Source organism: Antennarius striatus, chromosome 15 (assembly GCF_040054535.1).
Source record: "Antennarius striatus isolate MH-2024 chromosome 15, ASM4005453v1, whole genome shotgun sequence".
In the NCBI taxonomy this organism is placed as follows: Eukaryota; Metazoa; Chordata; class Actinopteri; order Lophiiformes; family Antennariidae; genus Antennarius; species Antennarius striatus.
The window spans coordinates 19,304,093-19,325,478 of record NC_090790.1 but is presented as its reverse complement, the minus strand read 5'-3'; the positions used below and the strand labels follow the sequence as shown (position 1 = coordinate 19,325,478).

Genomic DNA, 21,386 nt, shown 5'->3' with positions numbered 1-21,386 from the left:
TGAGGGACAGCTTGTCTGGGGTGCGTTCGGCTGCCAACAGTCACGCGTCGTTGATAAAACCGGTCTGAGGAGGAGTTGACGTGTTTTCCTTCTGATACAGAGCGACGGGGATCTGAGCCAGTCCATCTGTGACCACCTGGACTGGTTGAGCCACCTGTCAGACCGAGTGGACACCCTCCACATGAACACAGCTGTGTTTGTTCAGGTGACAATAAACTTAAAACGACATATAGAAGAGCAGGTTTCAGTTTGTGGAAAGAATTATTAACATAACGTGAGAATCAGAGATTAACCCCTGAGACCTGCTGCTGTTTTTGTTTGGAAGTGTTTCCTTTATTCTTTGAGGTATCATTTCTATGGCTGAGAAATGAGCGTGATTCCCCCCCCCCCCCCCCCCCAGATGAATCCCAAGCCTCGTACGTGGGCGGGGAAACAGGCTTCCAGACAAGCCTACCGCTTGGGGCGTGTCCACCAGGCGGACAACGCCCATTCAGAGTATGGCTGGTCCCCCATCCGCACACGAAGAAACAGCGACGCTGCCTCAGAGATGTCCTGTAACTGGTGACCTAGAGGACTGGAGCCCGGGGGTCAGCTGGAATCACTAATTCATCCCGCCACTAATTCATCATCAAAAACCAAACTCTCCATGTGTTTACTTTTATTACTACATTCATTGTAAGTTTCATACAGTGTAACTGCGATTTTTTTAGAAACTGTATTGTTAGGTTGATGATCATGATAAGTTTTAAATAAAAGAAAAAAATGTGCTGCCTTTTCTCTCATCTGTTCTCTTCTAAAAACATGGTATACTTCTTGTTATACTCTGTGTTTTTTTCAGATAAATGATGGAAATAGTGTTTTGTCTGTTTTTAATAATAAAGACAAGCTTTTATTGTTTTTTTGCAGTTCTTATTTTTTAAATGTTTTATTTCAAAATTAACAAAATATATATATATAAGTATACAATATATACATATACAACATACTAATAGTGTGCAATGATTGTATAACTGAATGTCTTTGCTTATATTTACATTTATGGATATAGAACTTTGCTAATAAAATTGAGGTTTGTATTTAAGAAAAACACTTTTGTTTTCTACAAAACAAACTACAACATTTTCCTGTTTCAAGGAGAAGTTCTTGTCGAGTTCTTGGTTGATAAATCCGATGAAATTGCAGTTCAGAAGTCTTAATTCTGGTGTTGTTTTTCCGGCGTCATTACGTCACAAACGCGTACGTAAGGCGGAAGCCTCCTCGCATGCAGGTCGCCGTGCTCCACCAGCAGGGGTCGCTGTCGCACCTCCTTTCACGCCACTGTTCGTCGATCTGTTATAAATAAAGCTTTCGCCGTCGCGTGGGTGATACTTCTGGACTGAGCGTCAGTTTTTATCCCAACTAGCCTTCGATCGGGGCTGAGCTACAACCAACCGAGTCGGCTTATTCCCGTATAGTTGAACGTTTGCGGGTAGCGATCGAAACCCCCCGAAAAAGGATGGCAGAGAGCGACTGGGACACCGTGACTGTTCTGAGGAAGAAGGGGCCGACGGCTGCCCAGTCCAAGTCCAAGCAGGTTAGCATGGACGCGACCGGGAGATAAAGTGGAGATAAAACAAGACTTGGGAGAAAGAAAGAGAGGTTAGGAGAAAAAGATGAAGTAATTTTAGTATAAACTAGCGAGATTAACTAGTTCCTATTGAGTGGAAACGTCGACTCCACCCGCGGTGCTAATGGGGTGAACTCCGCAGGCAAAGTTGTAGTTGTTAGCTTAGCTTTAGCTAAGAAATGGCGATGTTCCGCCTCGCTGGGAGTCGATGACATATTTTCAGAACTAAGAATATCATCTGCTCCCTTCATTAAACCGAACCCCCCCCCCCAGGAACTGATAGCCTGGGGTCGCTAATATGATCGCTGGTTACCTGTTACCAAAAATAACAACTAGCTAGCTGCAGGTGTGGATTGGTAACTCGAGTCGTTACCGTGTGTGGACAGACGCCATGTCTGATGACGTCATCCCGTGTTGACAGAGTCGTGGACCCGGATCAATATGTCAGAGCCCGCCCATGAGCGTCTGGGGTCACGTGATCGTGAGTCCAGATCCGGTTCTGGTGCACAGTGCAGCCTGTTCACACCTGCTTGTGTTGTTTCGCAGGCCATCACTTCTGCTCAGAGACGCGGGGAGGACGTGGAGACCACCAAGAAATGTGAGTGTGTGTGAGAACGCCTGACGGAAGTTCTCCCCTTCGACCCGGTTGTCGTTCGTCTCACCGATGGCTGCTCGTCCCACAGGGTCTGCAGGGCAGAACAAACAGCACGTGGTGTCAAAGAACACGGCCAAACTGGACCGGGAGACCGAGGAGCTGCACCACGACAGGGTCCCTCTGGAGGTGGGCAAAGTCATCCAGCAGGGCCGGCAGGAGAAAGGCATGACCCAGAAGGACCTGGCCACCGTGAGTGTTCTGATCCGTCACGAGAAAGCTGAAGGAAAACACACGTTAAAGTCGTTGGTGTGTGATGTGGAGACGGATCTGGTGTTTTAGAGTACCAGAAAGCATATTAATATTAAAGATGTCGAAGTATTGCATTTAAAACGTGTTAAATTTCACTTTTAAGATGGTAGTTCTTCCAGGACTAGTGGCGTAACGTCTCAAGTAGCTGTCTAATGCAGCCTTTAAAATATTTTTAATATTACAGGTGGTTTTCAGGTGATACCGGTCCCATTTGTGTGGCGTCATGCTGTTGTTGCCAGTCCTGACAAACAAGAGTGTGTGTGTGAGTTGCAGCTTAGGTTTCAGTGGAGAAAAACTAGTTGGCAAAGAAACTAGAAATGAGCCGTTTTAAACCTCAATCCCAAACACGACGGGGTTAAACCGGTTCTATACGGTGCCTTTGGGATGGATTTATGATTTTGAAGCAGATCCAAACCCAGCGACACTCTAGTGAGTGGAACCAGCGCCACTGGAACTGGGCTGTACTTCACGGGTGACGCAAAGATAAACATTTTAAAGTAAGTATCATGCAGCAGAACCAGACGAACATCTGGCTCGGTTCTAGTTTGTACTCTCATATTTGAACCGACTGAAGCCTCTCCAAACATGAAACAACCTCTGAACCATCGCAGCCCAGCGTCATGCTAACGCTAGCGCTGGGCTGAGGGCAGGTCTTTAGGGGGGGCGTTTAGAATGTTTCTGCTTTTTAAAGACAAAAGATTGTCTTCCTTTCATGTTGTTAAAATTCACTCGTTAATCACGTTTATTGAGTGTTAATATAGAATACAGCGATCGCTCGTTTATCGCAGGCGTTGCGTTCCAAAGACAACCCGCAGTACGCAAAATCCACGAAGTACTCGGCTTTAGTTTTTACAATAATTATAAATTTTTAAGTCTGTAAAGTCCTTCAACACACATGTTCTACATTATTCTGTTGTTTAAACACACAGGATGCAGAAAACGATGCACTGTAAAATAACGTCAAACTGATTTTCTGTCTGCTCCTCAGAAAATCAATGAGAAGCCTCAGGTCATCGGCGACTACGAGTGTGGACGAGCGATTCCCAACAACCAGGTCATGGGCAAGATAGAGAGAGCGATCGGTAAGAAGGATGCCCGGCGTGAAGCGATCCGTCGTCTGGACTACGGTCGAGCTCTGCGGTCGGTAACTAACCGACTAACTAAGTGACAAACGGATGTTTGTTTGTCTGAACAGGGTTGAAGCTGCGTGGGAAGGATATTGGCCAACCCCTGGAATCAAAACCCAAGAAGAAATGAACACAAAGCCTCGAAATCAGCCCCCCCCACCCCCCCATATCCCATTTTTCCCCAAACCCTTACCCTCCCCTTGACCCCGGGCTGATATCACCTGTGTTCGAGACGAGGACCTGGTGACGCACTAAAATCACTATACATAAGTGGCATATTGATAACTTGATCCATCATTGATCAGAAAACAAAGTGATCAAACGCATCTCTCAGCTCCACCAACTCAAAAGTTGTGTATCTTTCACATCTGCATCGGCAAAGTTGAGCTTTTTGATATGGTTACTCAAAAGGCGGGTTTGTTAAAGTAGTTTGGTTCTGAAGACTTAATGCTGGTTCTGAGCATGGAGTTAAACCCAAAGTGCTTGATTGCATCTTTTTTCACACAGGACAGTGGATGAATGTCATGACACTGTTCACGTTTAAGGCTGTGCTTTGTTTTGATCTTGAAATAAAGTTGGGCAGTTAATATCGTGTGTGTGTGTGTGTGTGTGTGTGTGTGTTGGAGATCCACACACTTTAATCTGGTCTAATTTTCTCACGAATAGGGTAAGAAAACTGATTTTACTTAACTGGATGCTGGATGTAATAACGACGTTTGACCACTTGGGGTCGCAAACTGACCAGGAATACAGACATCAGATGTTACCAAAACATTTAGGGGGATTTCTTCTGAAGCACAAATTCTTTTTTTTTTTTAAATCTAAAGAAAATCTTTGTTCTGTGATTAAAACAAGAATGATTCCAATAACTAATCAATAAACTGAGCAGCCAGCAGCCCCTTTAGAGACGACTTGATGCTGCTTTGCCACGCTTTGTGCCCCCCCACCCCCACCCTTTGTGAGTTATTGATCAGACTGCCTTCTGTTCCATTTAACGATTCAGGGAGCTTTTTGTTGCAGAAAAGCACAAGAACACGTTCAAGGACAAGGGGAGGGATGACCCCCCCCCACACCCCCCAGTCTAGAAGCTCATAAGTGCTTCCTATTGAGGGGGGAGGAGCTCCTGTCAGAACCACGTTAACGGAATACTAGTCAATGCTAACCGGACCGGCTGTGCTGTTGTGTGGTGGTGGTGGTGGGGGGTGAGACGAACCATTCCATTGGTCCAATCACCATAGCAACATTGTTCCACCTATGACAGCGGAGCAGCCGGTGGTTTTGAAGTAAGGGGGGGTGGAGGGGGGTCTCTTTTGGCCCCAGGCTCCAAACTCCACTTTGGTTTCCAGGACACGTACGACCTGTTGTGTTGATCCGGGAGCGGATCTGCTCCAGCCTTCCTCCGTTCTGTTTGTTATTCCGTTGGGTCACGTTCCCACCTTTCACCGGTTCTGTTCTGTGGGAACGGACCAGGAGTGAAGAGGAGACTGTGTGATTCCTGGCAGGACCGGACCGGAGGTGGAGACCGGACTCTTCATCGTGAACGAATGTGTTTGTGGAAGTAAATGTGAGGAAAAGAAACCGACCCCGACTGCAGAAAATATGAAGTTTATTGACAGATGCAAGAAAAGTCAAGCACACAAAAAAAATTCCAGATCAAATCAGTTGGGAGTTCAAAGTCAAACACGAACAGAAACCGGTTCAAACCCGACTTTTCCAAACAGGAAGTCCCCGCTGCTAATAAAAACAGCCATATTTGTAGTTTTCCCTGCTCCTTTAGGGGAACACAGGAGGAAGAAAAGGCAGGTCCAGCTGCTGCTCTGCCAAAAAAACACAAATACGTTCACAAAGGACGATCCAGTGGCGACGACAGGAAACACAATTCTGTCATAAATAGTCAGTAACGGCGACTTTTTTCAAGACCTGCTTCAAACGACTGTACAAAATAGTTTCTGAAACATTCTGTGAAAGGCCAGTTTCACAAACGACCGGTGATGTGCAGTATTCACAGCCGGCTTCAACACGGGGAACATCACTGAAGACTGTCATCATGACGTGTTTAAAATTCTACTTCCTGTTTGCAGAGGAAGCTGTGAGATGTCTACACAGCATACAAAACTGAGTCCATAAACGGACATGACACGGACCGCGACTTTTTATTCACATGTCAAATGAAAGGTTGGCTATTCAACCGCTATTGTGTATCAAGGTTATGGAAATAAAATACGCTTCTTATTGGCTGCTATCGTCCAATCACAGCGTTCTCCGTTGGGCGTTCCCCAATCAACCGACCAGTCCTGCTTCCAGCTGCTCATCCGAACACGACCGGTTTGGGAGTGAGTGTTTAATAAATACACAACAGTGTTGAACATGAAGCTTTTGGAGAGTCGCGTTGGGAAAGGGATTACCCAACAGCCCCGGCACAACCTGGTTCTGATTGGACGATTTAGTGATTCAGTCTTTCGGGTCAGCAGGAAGGTTGCGGGTTGTGCCATTAAGACTCCACGGTGTCTGGACTTCCTGGATGGAATCACTACTTTTTCACGTCTTTAAGGCAGTGACGTCACTTCAGTGCGTAGAGCAGCTCGGCTGTGTGGCACAGAGACATGGGGTGAGCCGAGGAGAAGTACTGACAGCACAACCAGTCCTCCAGCTCGGCGTTCCTCTCCGGCTCAAGCGAACGCTCGGCGAACTTCATCATCAGCAGGGCCCGCTTCACGTCCAGCCAGTTCAGGAGGCCCTCGTGTCGAGGCCCCCCTACGAAACCCCCGTATCTCTGCGCTTGCTGCTCCATCAGGTCCTTCCTGGGGCCCCAGAGCAGGCTCTGCAGGATGCGCTTGGCCTCCTGGATGTGGATGCGCTTGATGGGGTCGGGTTGCAGCAGCAGCTGGGCCAGTCTGTGGAGACCGGCTGAGTAAAGCGAGACGGAGGGGATGGGGGGCAGGTCCTCGCAGCGGTAGTCCTGCTCCTTCAGGGCCGGGCTCAGCTCGAACGGGTTGGGCTGATGCAGGAGCTCGTAGATCAAGATGCCCGTCTGGAACTCGTCAAACTTGCGGTACTGGGCTGCCGAGACGATCTCAGGTGCCAGTCTTGCGTGGTCCCGTTTGATGCGAGGATCCACGGTGGTCGAGGCGGCGTCCTCGCAGGAGCGACGCTTGGCCTTGGCGAAGTTGCTGATGAGGAGTCGTGGAAGGTGGCGCTGGGTGTCTACGCCATTGCTGTTGCTGTCAGCGGTGATGTGTTGTTGGGGGAACTGGGAAGACCTGCGGTAATGGGGCACCAACAGCAGGTTTTCGAGACAGAGGTCGCGGTGCGTGACCCCGTGCTCCTTCAGGTGCTCCAGACCGTTGCAGAGTTGCAGGAGGAGGAAACAAACTCGTCGCTCGTAAACTTCAGGTTGACTTTTATGGAACGCTTCCCATTCCTGAACGAAGTCCGCCGCCGTCTGCTGCGGGATCTCAGAGGTGATGACCACCACCCGCTCCCGGTCCACCGGCGGCCCAGGGACGGACGGAGACGCTTCATCGGAGGGCAACATGCTTTGGGGGACACAGGCCAGGAAGTGGCCGCAGTCCTGCTGGAGGTTGAAGTGGGGGGGGATGCTCTGCTGGACGGACAACCCGTAGAGATGACCCTGTTTAGCCTCCATGGATGGACTCTTACAGATCTGCGGAAGTAGGAACAGAAGCGACAGTGGAAAGAAAAGATGAACAGAAGGAGAAGAAAGAAATAAATAAAGGGGGGGGGGGTTTCCACAGGGACAGATGGGAATGGAACGCAGCCAAGAAAGAGAAAGGAATTCTTGTTAGTGAGGTTTCAAGGGCAGCAAAAATTCAGTTCCGTTTGATTCATTGTGTAAATTTAAAGCTGCTACTGATACCTGCTTTCATGAGATTTACCCTCAGCCTCAGTGCTAATGCTAACACGCTAACGGTGTGTGTTCATCTGTTAATCCTGCTGGAATGTAAAGATTCATTGGGGCTGGGGATGTTAAGTAATACAACCACACAAATCATGCTGTACAAACAGCCGCCACATTGTGTGGTGACAAAGGTCAATGAGGCCGAGCCCACGCCCTCCTTCCTGGTTTATACTTGCTGCCCCCCTCCCCCCAGGTCACTGCTGCTGTGAGATCATCCCATTTGGAGCCCAACAACAAACAAAACCACCTGAATACCCACTGGTTCCAGTGTTCCTTCAACAACGGCCCCAATAGGGTTGCCAAACAACCCCAACATGTGCCCCCAATCGAACACAGCCCCCACCAGTTTACTGGACTGTTATCGTTTTACACCCAGCGTTAAATATAAAGATAAGAACGAGCAGTCCGGTAAAGACTGAACGTGCAGCTGAAGGCGATCAGAACCTTCACACCCAAACAGATCGTTGACCTTTACTGTGAAACTGTTGCAACACACAGGATGTACTTGTTACCGAGGTAACTGCTGACTTCCATGTCTTGTTTTGTACACACATGTAAAGACTGTCCACAAAACACAACTCGGTCATTTTGGCGTTTTTGTGAATGTCGCCCAGAGGTTGTGGGGTATAAACACCTCCTGATACCCTACCCAGATGTTTGTACTGTTACCTTGACGGCGTAGGAGTGGCTGGGGTCCGAGGCACAGGCGGCAGAGTAGTAGACGGCATCTCCGGCCATGCAGCTCGGCTTGTTGGACGTCAGCCTGAACAAGGACCAGTTGCTCTCCTCAAACCTCAAAGGGTTCTTCTGGGAGCGCGTGAAGTGGTCTTCACACTTGAGAGCCAATCGCCGCAGAGACTCGGCGTATAGACCTCCCAGTTTGGAGTAAACCCCTTCCCTGCTGTCAATGTTACTCAAAAGGGTTTGGAGCTGCAGGCTGGAGCCCAGATTTGGTGCCAGACCCGGTTCTGCGGTGGTGATGGGTACGCTTAGCTGTGGAGAAGATGAGCAGGTGACGCTGCCTCGGCAGTGGACACCAAGACGCCCTTGAGTCTTCAGAGGTTCATCCAGAGTACGAGACCTGGAGGTTCTCCCTATCAGGCCCTGGCAGCGCTCCAGAGACTCGTTGGAAGAGAACATGGGGCGTGGATCGACAGGACTGGACGGTAAACTGGACCTGGAGCCGACATTAGCAGGTTGGCACACATTGCTCTCTGAGCCGGTGAACATGAGGCGTGGGTAGGCTTGGATAAACGGTTTTCCATTGGAGCTATCCGGAGCAGATGCGGTACGGTTGACCATTTTTTTCTCTGGGAGTGGAGGAGGCTGGTTGGTTAAGAAGCTGGAGGAGGGCGGGAGAGGAGACCCAGGAGCCGAGGCCACCGGACTTCTGGCACATGGAGACGAACAGGACATTTGTGTAGCATCCCGAGAACCTAAGACAAGAGCAAATCAATGGCGTCAAGAGATCTGGATGAAGGTCTCAGGGTATCAAACAACTCTTCACAAGGCGATAGCATCTCCACGTCTATTCCAGATCAAATCCTACCTTCAGCAGGTTTATCTGATGCTAACAATCACAAGCAGATTGCTTCTTGAAGTTGGAACTTTAGAGGAGGCCTACACAGATAGTTGTGGTTGTACGCTCTGAATGGCTGCTTTCACCGAGACGTTAAAGTGAAGCCAAGCCCTTTCACCCTCGTAATCAGAGTCCATAATTATCTCTTCAAACGACGCTCACAGGAAGTCACAGCAATTACAAGCGTCTGAGCGCCGCAGACGTTCCACGCTGAAGGGCAGGAAATCATTTCCCAGCCGAGGTGACGCTTCTGTCCGTCAGTCCGAGTCACGTCCAGGCGGATGAAGTCACGAACGTCAACACCTGGTCGACAACGACCGGCGTAGGAGCAGATGATGTAGGAGGAGGTGACGGCTGATGGAATGCTGCTATAAAACAGCTTCTCTCAGCGCAGGTTCAGAGTTCGAAAAGCAATAAAACCGACGTGTTGGTGCACAGTCTGTGCAAAAAGTTCCACAATAAACTACAAATTATTTGCTTTTTTGAATATTTCTGCTGCACCGGGACTGGGAATTTAAATGAATCCCCTGAAGCTGGAAAAAATAAGAGTTTTTCTTACCTCTATCGGAAATCGGGTAGTCGGAGGAGGTCATGGAGAGGCTGTTGCTGCCCAGACCCCGTAGAGATGGAGGGGGGCTCTCTACCGGCCCCTGCTGGTCCAGCTCCAGGCTGCTGCCGCTCATCTTACCGCCACACACTCTAACGGAGACAACGGCGCACGAGGTGAATCAACACGGTCACAACAGAATGAATTCAGGTCCCTGTGTCTCTGACATTCTCTTTTTGTTGAACGTGGAATAATTTCCACTTCCTCCTGGTCTTACTGGCAGCACACGTTACAAACAGAGCACTTAGAAGAGCAGAAGTTCCACTTCCTGGTTAGAGATGCTGACTTCCTGTTTCAGAGTTTTAGCTGCGACAAACCAGACTTACTAGATCTGATACAGCCGCCAAGTTGGAACCTGTATCTGAAACATCTGCCCCCAGCATTAAATCAGTTATATATTATTATGTTATTATATTGCACCTTTAAAATGTGAGATATAATAATATAATAACCTCAGTTTGAGAACTTTTCGGGTGTCGGTCTGATGAAAGGTTCGACATACGTAAAATGTGAGGTAACCACACCGCATATTAGATTCGACTGGAGGTTTGAGGCCAAGCTAACCGATGCTGGCATTTCATTTCTGCACTTGTGTTGCATTATGGGTAATGTAGGAAACGGTTGTGTATGTGTGTGTGTGTCTGTGTGAGTGTGTGTGTGTGTGTGTCTCATGCTGGATCGCTCAGATTTGTTTCCAAAACATGAGATTACTCAGTCTCGTGTCTCACGTCTAGGGACGATCACCGGCGATGCAGAAACCCCTCGTCTCGGGTTCGAGCAGCGCCAGAAGACTTTTTTTCAACAACAAGTGTGTTTTTATTCTCACAACCATTTGAATTGTTATCGCTGTGGTGTGAAACCCAAGGTCACGGGTGTTCGAAGCAAACCCTGAAACATTCAGCTCGACTCCAGACGTTAGACAGATCCAGAACCAGAACCCCCCCCCCCACCCAGAAACGCCCTGCTTTAGACTCCACATCCTGATGACTCCATTCCTCACAAAACACTGATTTGTGTCCTTTTGCTTAAAAAAACCCAACATGATTAATCTACTGAAATCAGCCCACAATAGACAAAAATAAACAACAACAAACAACAACAGTCTTGATATAAAGAGCCACGATCCCACCCCAGAGAGTCAAGCGATGGATCCGTGTGTGTGAGACGGGACGAGAGCCGCTGGGCTGTTGTTGTTTCTGTTGTTGTTGTTGTTTTTGTTGTTGTTTTTGTTGCTGTTTTTGTTGTTGTTGCTGTTTTTGTTGTTGTTGTTGTTTTTGTTGTTGTTGCTGTTTTTGTTGTTGCTGTGGATCGAATTCACAACTAATTTCTGATCATGGTTCGTACAGTCTGTAAATACACAAGAGATGAAACACCACACGTCTATTACAAGCTCACACACACACACACACACACAAACACACAGACCCACAGACACACACACACACACACACACACACACACACACACACACACAGACCCACAGACACACACACACACACACACACTGACTCAGGCGTTATGATGTAACGCGATCCGGTGACGAATCCACAACCTCGGAGGAGCGTCGGTCTGAACTCACAGGACGGTTTTATTGCCCTGGACGCCGCCTTACAGGTGTTTACTCTCAGAGTCCGACGCCGCCTGTTGTTTCCATGGTTACCACGGATACACAGCACAGGAAACAGCGACCAGCGAAGGCATCACATCCTCCTCAGCTTCCGTGTGTCATCACCTGTCATCAGGTGCCTACCTCATGCTGGACAGTTGGACGCCAGCGCTGGGCGTGGGGCAAAGCGGCAGGGGGGGTCAAACGGCGCCCCCAGATCAGACGGTTGGCTCGTTCACACCCAGTCACGCGTAGAACTGGAACACACACACACACCAGCTGTGTGTGTGTGTGTTCAGAGTCTCAGCAGGAAGAAGGAACGCGCCGTTAGCTCACACTTAGCATCCGGCAGCTCGCTTTATAGCGGCTACAGGATGCTGACTGGCTGCTCAGGGGGGAGCGGGATGGATCTGACGGGGTGTGTGTGTGTGTGTGTGTGTGTGTGTGTGTGTGTGTGTGTGTGTGTGTTCTAACCCCTGAATCCACATGGCTGAGCTATAAATTCTGCTGCTATTGGTAGCAACCGACTGTCAGGCTGGGGCCAGTTTGGGAGTTGCCGGGGGCAACAATCTGTTCGCTGAAGCCCCTCCCTTTGGCAGCCTTCAATGACCAGTTGACACACCTTCCAGATACACACACACACACACACACACACACACTTTTTTTTTTTTACACTTGAGCTCCGGGGGCAGATTTTTTATTTTTTTTTGGAGCCATCTGTGGTCTTTAAATGATTCAGCATCAAAATGTTTCTCTGCAGGATGAGGTTAATGGCGTTTGAAAAAAAAAAGCTGCGTCATGCTGGGAAAAGCTGACGATGCAGTTATGGTGATGTTTATTAACGCTCATTCATGCGACGCCTTCAGGGAGCGTTCGCTCTTCACGGATTTGGTTCAGTTGAAACTAACTTGGCGGGCTGGCTCTACGTGTGTGTGTGTGTGTGTGTGTGTGTGTGTGTGTCCATACACTTTGGTGTGGTTCCACTGATAAATGTACGCAGCGTCGTTTCTCTTTCAAATGTTCTCTCACACAGAAACGTCGTGAGCGATGCAAAACTTTAACTTTATTCCTTTGGCTATACGCATCTTTTATTATATATACTTTTTTTTTTTTTTTTTTTTCTGGGTATTTTTTAAAAATATTTCAGGCTTTATATATATATATATATATATATATATATATATATATATATATATATATATATATATATATATATATATATATATATATATATATATATATATATATATATATTCTGGCTATTTTTTAAAAAATATTTCAGGCTTTAAAGGGTTAAATATCCCAGAATGTATTTCTGCTGAACGAAACGATGCTCTGAGGGACTTCTCATGTTGATCGGTGGTGAAAAACGAGAACCATGAGAGTTTCTTTGGTGCGGAGCAGCAACAGAAGTGGACCGACGCGTTTGAACGGCCTCAGGCTGGAGAGGAGACGACGCTGATGCTGAAACGATATCCTGCCCTCGTTCCAAACAATGTCGCCGCTCCTCCTGAGGGTTCTGTCCTTGACTTTAAAAAAAAAATTAAAAAAAAGTTTGATAAACTTGGGAAGCCGTGACGGTCTCCGTTTGCGTCCGAGCGTGCTCCCCCTCTGCGTGTATTTTTATCGGTTCAGAATGTCGGCGGTGTCGTAACGCGTCCTCTCTAGAGTTACCACAAACATAAGGGCTCCTGAAATCCGAGCGCCAGTTTGTGTTTTTGACAGTTGAACAATCTCAGTCGACTTTTTTGCTCTCCGGCGGCTCAAGATGGTCGAACATCTGCTGAGGAAACAACGCCACGTCACGCCGTCCCAGACAATACAATCGTTATTTTTAGGCCACTTGATGCAGGAGTCGCTGCAACACAAGGCCGCGGCTCTATTTCTGCTCTGACGCTCAGAGGAGTGTATTCTTAGCCTGGAGCACACTCAGGTTAAAGCATATGCTGCCAATAAGTGGCTGTGTTGGCTGGGGGGGGGGGGGTGTCAGGTGCCAGGACCAGGAACTAGACCGTTACCGGGACTTCAGCATCAACATGCAAACATCCAGTAAAACCTGTAAAGACGCCTCGGAGCCTCCGCTAATCGTCTTTGTCTCCGTGGTGACATCAGCAAACAGTTTCGTCTTCTGTTCCGCTAAGACGACTCAGCGGTCATGTGACGCGGCGAGGTTACTTCACAGAGCGCTCTGTGTTAATGAGGAGAAGACGCGTGAATAGAACAAGGCACGTATTAATGGACATCCCATAATAGGCGAGCGAATGGAGGCTGATAAATGCCGGACACGGCTAACAGCTGCAGATGGACGCGGAACACGTTATTTCGACATCACGCCCGGCGTTAAACTGAATTAATCTGGATTACAGCTGCAGGAATTGTGATGCGAGCCTCGAACACGAGCTGTAGTTTGATGGTCGCTTCATTCAAATCGCAGCGAGTGCACAAAAAGTCGGTAATGAAACGTCCGTTAGACTCGAACGCATCGCTACCAGAAACAAGCTTTAAGCTCCGCCTTTCTATCAAAGGCCTTCCCCCGTTCTGCGTGAAGTTTACAGAAGGTCATCCTCGTCTTCATCATCTGGGGTCACACGGCGACAATCAGAACCCACCGACGCGTGACCCCGGGGTCGGGGGTCGAACAACACGTTTGGATAATAGTAGGAATAAAAACACGAACGAGAGTCCTGATTGGTGACAGGTGTCTGACCCGGTTTGAGGGTCAGTACCTGGATCTGGAGTCTGGTTCTGGTGGTTCTTACCTGTGCAGTTTCTTTGGTGGTGGGGGAGGTGGATTGGGTTCGTTGGTGGCGGACCCCTTCCCCGCTGCCAGCGGCTCCGACGAGCGACCATGCAGCCGTTGCCTGGCCGGCATGCTCCCATTATGCTGGCCCTCCTCCTGTCCACCAGAGTCCTTAGACTCCCCCTGACAGGCACCATTGTTGTGGGGGGCCGGGGGGGTCGTGCCTGGCTCTGTCATTGGAGGGGGGCTTCTGTGGGCCTTCACGTCCCTGCTCTCCTTCCAGACAGAGGCACCATTGACCAGGCTTGTCAAACTATAAGTTGTCCCCGTGCTGTGGGGCAGTTTCTTCTTCTTCTCCCCCTCTTTTCTCTCCCTTTCCTCATCCTCCTCCTCTTCCTCAATGCGACAGTTCCAGCCAGGGCTGTGGTGGGGGGGTTTGTGCCAGCGTTCTGACACCGCGGTATGGTTGTCTGTATGAACCTTGAAGTGGCCTTCTTTAGCAGAGACTAGGAAAAGCATGGGAGGTTCGGGGAGAGGGACGGGAGATGATACGGACGGTGACAGAGTGAGGGTTCCCAGTTTGGGGAGATCGGGAAGAGGTATGGGAGATGATACGGACGGTGACAGGGTGGGGGTACCCAGTTTGGGGAGATCGGGAAGAGGTACGGGAGATGATATGGACGGTGACAGGGTGGGGGTATCCAGTTTCGGGAGATTGGGAAGAGGTACAGGAGAAGACATGCACGGCAAGAGACTTGAGGTACCCAGTTTGGGAGAACGGTTGGTCCTTTTGGGTGGAACTGGGGGGCTGGACTGAGGTTTGGGGTGCAGAGGTGGGGTAAGGCTAGCTTCAGAGACCAAAGACGGCGTGTTGGGGGCGGGCCAGCGGAACGCCGGGCTGCTGGGGTCTTTGCGCCCTGTGGGGCTGAAGTGGCTTTGAGTGCTGATGGATGAATCTGGACTGCTTAGGTAGAAGGTCTTGTTATCAGCCTCTGTGTGAGCAGCCATTACCGTGATGGTGGTCCACTGACCGTCTCCCGAATGCTGATGCTCAGAACACTGGGGTGAGGTCTTAGGCGGGTTTAGAGGTTCGGGTTTGGACTGAACCCCATGTCCTTGCGGCGGGCGCTTTTTCTTGGTGCTCTCAGCATAGATGGGTTCTACATCTGGCCGTCCACTGGGAGAGTTCGGGATTGACTGCGAACTCAATAAGGCTGTTGGGCTTTGGAGACTTCTTGATCCAACTTGTGTTTGTCCCAACCCTTCTTCCCCAGGAAGAGAATCTGTACTACTCCGGAAAGAACAGGACGAGTCTGACAGGCTGGTCTGTTTAGACAGGGGGGGTGAGTTCAGGGATGTCGGGGGATTGTGGTTGGATGTGTCAGGACTTGAAGCCGAGTTGGAAAGAGTGTTGGGTGTCTTAGTTGTGACATCTGGAGAACTCCCACTGCTCCTACTGTTACTGTGAACTCTGGCAGGACTGGAAGGGACAACCCCCACAGGAAAAGGTTTGCCTACAGAACCCTGACCATTTAGCCTGGCAGTAACACTGGGTCCATTACAAATGATCTTGGTTCTTGTGTCCCGTTGCATACCAGTGGCATTCTTCTTTAAACTATGAGACCCTCTACCTTCCTCCTGGGTGACAAAGATATTACTGATGACCATGGAGTCTTTAGGCTGGATGTTTGGGGATAAAGAAGTCAGAGAGAAGCAGTTGTTGTAGTCCGTCTTGGTTTCGGGGCTCTTGAGGACCGCCTCTTGAGGACCGCCTATCTTGTTGCAGCCATTGCCGTCAATGTAGAGTGATGAAAGATTCAAAAGCTTCAGACCCAGATGGTCAGCTGGGCTCTTCGTGTTCTCCTGTCAGACAAACAGAAGGGCAAATTAAACAAGGCATCATTCTGAGAGCTACTAAACCTTAAGGATTGCGACAGTGAGAACCACCTGCTCGATGTTCATGTTGACGTCGGCCACTGACTCGTTGGTGTCGAGGCTCATCATTGTGGGTTTGACGGCGATGGTTGGCTTGCTGTAGGGCAAAGGCGCCGTTAGCCCAGCTTCTTCATCGCCGCCCGGGCCGCTCTTCGAACAAGCGGTTGGCTCGCTGCCACCCGCACTGCCGACTGTCCTGCGGTGGGCGCTGAGTGGGTGGAAGCAGTTCTTACAGGAGCCAGGTTTCCACACGTGTTCAGCAAAGTCGCTGCAGGCTGACATCTTTGATTTGCTAAATTGGGTTTTGGTCAGAGGTGGGTGTTGGTTGATGTCACAGATATGAGATGAACCATGATGTCTGGTCCACAGAAAGGTAGCGCCGTCACAAGACGATGATGACCCGACAGCAAGGAGGGAGAGAAGAACAAGGTACAGTGTTAGAACCATGAAGTCATGATGCACCTGTTAAGATCGAACTTATCATCGAGCTGTCCATCCTGGACACCTTGAAGACCCATGAAGAGACAGATCCACATGAGATATAGCTTCAATGCTAACACATGCGGGTCAGTGACTCAACTGAAAATTGCTCCCTGACTTCAAGCTGATTGGGTTTGGTTCTAATGAGCCACACCTACAGGATGGTGGACCTGAGAGGGTCCGACCCAACAAGTGTCTCATTGAAGACTTCTGGAGATGTAACTTAAGGAGACCCGTCTGCTCTTCTACTTGTTCCCATGGCCTCCTAAATTAGAGGGCATGTGGTTTCTCCTCCACCAAAGGCCCGCCGGTGTGAGCTCCCCCCCACATAAAAGTCCTCGGCAGCCCCCCCAACCAGCAAAACGACCACGGAGGAGCCTCAAACATCCCGGAGGTCGGAATGTCAGGAATGTTTAAAGGAACCAGGGTGAATCTCACACCCTCCCTTCCCCCCTCCAGAGAGACAAACCTTCCAACCCACACGTCTACCCTCCTCCCCTCACAAACAGACCCCCCCCCCCCAAACCCAACCTTCTGTGACCTGTTTAACTGGACTGACAGCGAGAACCAACACCGTGTTGGTGTCACTTCTTTATGTCCTTTACACGTTTAACTGCCTCTCAACAAGGTGACGCAACGACACACGACCCCCCCACCGCCCCCCGCCCCATCCAAACTCATGATGAGGGACAAAGGATGAACGATGGTTTCACAAATGCATGCAGACAGTCTAAATATTGTTATGATAGTCACTTTAAGCCACTAATTAATCTTCAGCTAACTTTAATTATATATGAGTTAAATACCTGACAGGTGAGGAACGGAGGAACCCGGCTCACACCTCTCAGGTGTTCCTACCTCACATTCCGTTGAACAGTTTTGCTGTTGGCACAGATAATGCCTGTTTGCACGGTTCTTTGTTCTGTCTGACTCAGTTTGGGCAGGAAACCCCCGACAGCCTGTTTGCTTAAGACTTCCTGCAGCACAGGAAACGCAGGAAACGGAACCTTGCAACATCTTATGGCGTCGAGCGTGACTCACATGACGTGATGACGGATTAGCGAGACGTTAGTAGACGAGAGGTACCCTGGGCTTACAAATAATAATCTGATTATACCACTACTATTAATAATATAATAATACTAATAATATTAATATTAACACTACTGCTACTAACAATAATAACAATAATATTAACAATACAATAATGCAAATATTAATACTAATATTAATAATACTAATAAAAATAAAATTAGTACTTGTAATAATGCTAATACTACTACTAATAATAATATCATATTATATTATTAGTAGTAGTCTTCTTTTCCTTTCGGCTTTTCAATTCAGATATATATGTATATCCTATAAAATATATATATATATATCATATAATATATATTTATATATATGTATATGTATACACACACACATATATATGTATATATACAGACAGACTTTTATCTCAGTTTTATCAAACTGAGATAATAATAATATTGATAATAATATAAATGTAATACCACTAATATTAATAATATTCAACTATTATTAAAACTAATATTACTACTACTACTAACAATAATAGCAAAAATAAGAATTATAGTATTATTGTTAATAATCATATGCAACTACTATTACAACAACTACTACTACTACTCCTACTACTACTAATAATAATAATAATAGTAATAATAATAATAATATTAATAATAATAGTAATAATAATAATATTAATAATAATAACAATATTGGGCTTGTCTATAAAGTTAAACCTTGTCTCTAAATGTTCTGTCAGGTTCAATTTGTTTGAACAGAGATGGACCCTGGTGTCTACATTCCCCACACCTCCTCAAGCTCAAGGTCCAACATTTCACACACACACACACACACACACACACACACACACACACACACACACACACACACACACACACACACACACACACACACACACACACACACACACACACTATTACTTTTGTACCTTTCATAAATGCACCAAACGGAACTCGGTCCAATCCTTCATCATCCGCGCAGCGCGTGTAACGGTCCGAAAACCGGGTCGGTTTGTGGTCACACACTCTGAATAGAAATTCTTTCACCAACATTTGTCACGCCTACCCCCCCCCAACACCCCCTCCGCCCATTCATTGGAGGGGGGGGGGTCTCAACCTGTTCTGGTTGTGGGATTTCCGCCAAAAACTTGAAAACTTTTCGCAAATATCTCAAAACCCACACCTTGAAACGGATGTTTTACAAACACACACACACACACACACACACACACACACACACACACACACACACACACACACACACACACACACACCGCGTGTTTCGGCTAAAGCTCCATTTTCAGACGTGACAAACGACAATTTGCTTTCACTCCGTCTCGCCAGCCTCCAAGTTTGCGTAACGGGAGGTTATTGTATCAGAACCCAATCAGGGGGGGATCGATCACGCATCGATCCGGGTTCTAATCCCGTCACCTACACTCAAACAGGACCCCAAAAACAACCACCTGGTTCCATCTATGTCGCTGAACTGACACGTTATAACGGACACAGGCTCAGCGCGCACACGCGTAAAACAGCCAAGGTTACGCAGCGCCTGGCGGCTTACCTGCGGGACTCTCCTGCGTGGCAACAACAACAACAAAAAAAACCCCCCCACGGAAAACCAACGTGACTCCCGCAGAAGGAGGTCCGGACTTCCTAACCTCTCGTTTTTTTCCACGGGTGACAGGTGATAAACCGGGAGAAACGGGTCCCGCCGCTGCTCCTGCTGCAGCTGCTGGCGGAGCGGTGCAGAGGTGGAGTGGGGAGGCGCGCAGGAGGAGCCCTCTGCTGCGGCGTGGGGAGACGCACGGGAGGAGGTGGGAGGAGCTCCCCGGCAATCACGCGTTCTGGCTTTCGGCCACATTAACAGATTCTCATTTAATGATCCTTCATCGGCTTGATCGGATTGTCCCTGAACGCCTCACGACCCCCCCCCCCCCCGGAGAAACTGCTGCGTTTAGATATTTTTTCTATTTGTGATGTTTGCTGTTCTGTTTGTCATGGAGCCACAAAGAGGAGGAGGAGGAGGAGGAGGAGGAGGAAGAGGAGGAGGAGGAGGAGGAAATGTAAAAAACAACAACATTAAACCTAAATAAACAAATGCAACCCCCCCCCCCACCCTAATCTTCTTCCTCCTCCTCCATTCATGATGTTCAGATGGAGCACAACCCTCCATGTTACTCCAGCAGGTCCCTGAACGCCACACGAGGACCTCCAGAAGAACGTGGACCACCTGTTGGACCAGGAACGCTTGGAGGACGACGACGACGGGTGAGGCTGTCCGACCCAGACGTCTCCGGGGGTCAGAAGTCGGGTTCAGGATTGGGATTTCATTCTGGCTCGTTCATGTAAACTCCTTACCTGTATGGGGGTCCAGAGTGATGGAGGTGAGGGGGCGTGGCCTAGACGACCCCGCCCTCCTCGTCAGTCTTAATTGGGACACGCCTGAACAGGACCACGCAGGTCGACGCCCATCGAACGCACCTCGTCGTCATCAGAGGAGAAGTTTGTTTGGGCTGATCTAACCGGCGTCTCGGGTTCCTTTATGCCCCACCACCCCCCTGCCCCCCCCCCCGCGGGGGGCATAAAGGATCTGCTGTGGCCCCACCAGAAGGCCTTTGTCTGCCCGTGAGGAACACTCTGAGTCAGCTGGAGATGTTGAAATCAAGCCCTCCTGATAGTGAAACTCCTCTTCTGGGTGGGGGGGTTCAGCCGGCGTCGGATGAATGCAGGAAACGTCTGTCTGAACGGACCCCCTCCTCCCCACTCCAACCCACCCCCCTCAGGAGGCACTTTCTTCTCTGCGGGTCGCCCCCTCTTAAAACCTGAGCATTCAAAGGTAACCCCCCCCCAACACACACACACACACACACTAACTCTGCCCCCCACCCCCCACCCTTCGGTAACCGTATGCCTCTGAGAGCCAGGAACTAATGTGAGAGTCAAAAGGGGGGGGGGGGGGGGGGGGTGAGATTTAGAGCTTTCCCCTCCTGGGTTGCCATGGCAGTCGTGTAGAGGAGTTAGTGTGGTCAGGAATGCAAAGATAACGCATGCACACACACACACACGCACACACACGCACACACACACACACACACACACACACACACACACACACACACACACACACACACACACACACACACACACACACACACACTCATAAAACCCACCCTGTTTACTTTCTATCGTCTACACGGTGTCAGATGACGATATTTCCTCCATCATTGCATTCCTTTACCTGTCCCTGCAGGTTCACCTGGGATTATGACACACACACACACACACACACACACACACACACACACACACACACACACACACACACACACACACACACACACTCATCATTTGTTTATGGAGATGGAGGGAATGATGCAGTTTTCCATGAAGTCACCCAGACGACAGTAGGAGATACCGGGGGGGGGGGTGGTTCAATCATAACCTACAGACGGGGCCGCGCCCCTTTGGGTCCAGACTGTATTAGGGGTTAAAGGTCACGACAGACCTGAACACATGCTGCTTATGCTAATGCTAATACCTCGCACCCACTCTGACCTGGGATTGTGTTGCTGCTCTGCTCAAATACTTAACACACACACACACACGGGATGGTTTTCACAGACGCACACACACACACACACACACACACACACACACACATCTGCCAGACACATTAGCCGACAGCTACTCAGGTCAGCTGACCCTCAGCTATCATAGCAGGACGCCAGCAGGGGGTTCATGGGTTCGTGGGTTCGAGGGATGGAATAAAACGTCCCACAATGCCACTGGTTCTAAAAGGCCTGAGCGTGTGAATGATGCAGTTAG

At 48.9% G+C, this 21,386-nt stretch overlaps 2 protein-coding genes across 7 annotated transcripts; one reads left to right on the top strand and one right to left on the bottom strand.

Moving 5' to 3' along the window:
• The first annotated feature begins 1,303 nt into the window (after nucleotides 1–1,303).
• On the top strand, nucleotides 1,304–4,224 carry edf1 (endothelial differentiation-related factor 1). The gene is made up of 5 exons (XM_068334651.1): nucleotides 1,304–1,573; nucleotides 2,153–2,204; nucleotides 2,290–2,450; nucleotides 3,499–3,592; nucleotides 3,706–4,224. The coding sequence occupies exons 1-5, from the start codon at nucleotides 1,496–1,498 to the stop codon at nucleotides 3,765–3,767; spliced, it is 447 nt and encodes a 148-aa protein (XP_068190752.1). The 5' UTR covers nucleotides 1,304–1,495; the 3' UTR covers nucleotides 3,768–4,224.
• Nucleotides 4,225–5,226: 1,002 nt separating this feature from the next.
• LOC137608229 (inactive tyrosine-protein kinase PRAG1-like) lies at nucleotides 5,227–20,043 on the bottom strand. Of its 6 annotated transcripts, none has more exons than XM_068334431.1 (6): nucleotides 19,920–20,043; nucleotides 16,036–16,381; nucleotides 14,108–15,951; nucleotides 9,695–9,834; nucleotides 8,226–8,992; nucleotides 5,227–7,301 (listed from the first exon to the last, which is right to left on the bottom strand). In XM_068334431.1, the coding sequence occupies exons 2-6, from the start codon at nucleotides 16,303–16,305 to the stop codon at nucleotides 6,198–6,200; spliced, it is 4,125 nt and encodes a 1,374-aa protein (XP_068190532.1). In that variant the 5' UTR covers nucleotides 16,306–16,381; nucleotides 19,920–20,043; the 3' UTR covers nucleotides 5,227–6,197. The 6 variants fall into 6 exon arrangements, with proteins under 6 accessions (XP_068190532.1, XP_068190529.1, XP_068190527.1 ...); XM_068334428.1 differs by lacking the exon at nucleotides 19,920–20,043 and adding an exon at nucleotides 19,220–19,314; XM_068334426.1 differs by lacking the exon at nucleotides 19,920–20,043 and adding an exon at nucleotides 19,123–19,306.
• Between the last annotated feature and the right edge of the window lie 1,343 nt (nucleotides 20,044–21,386).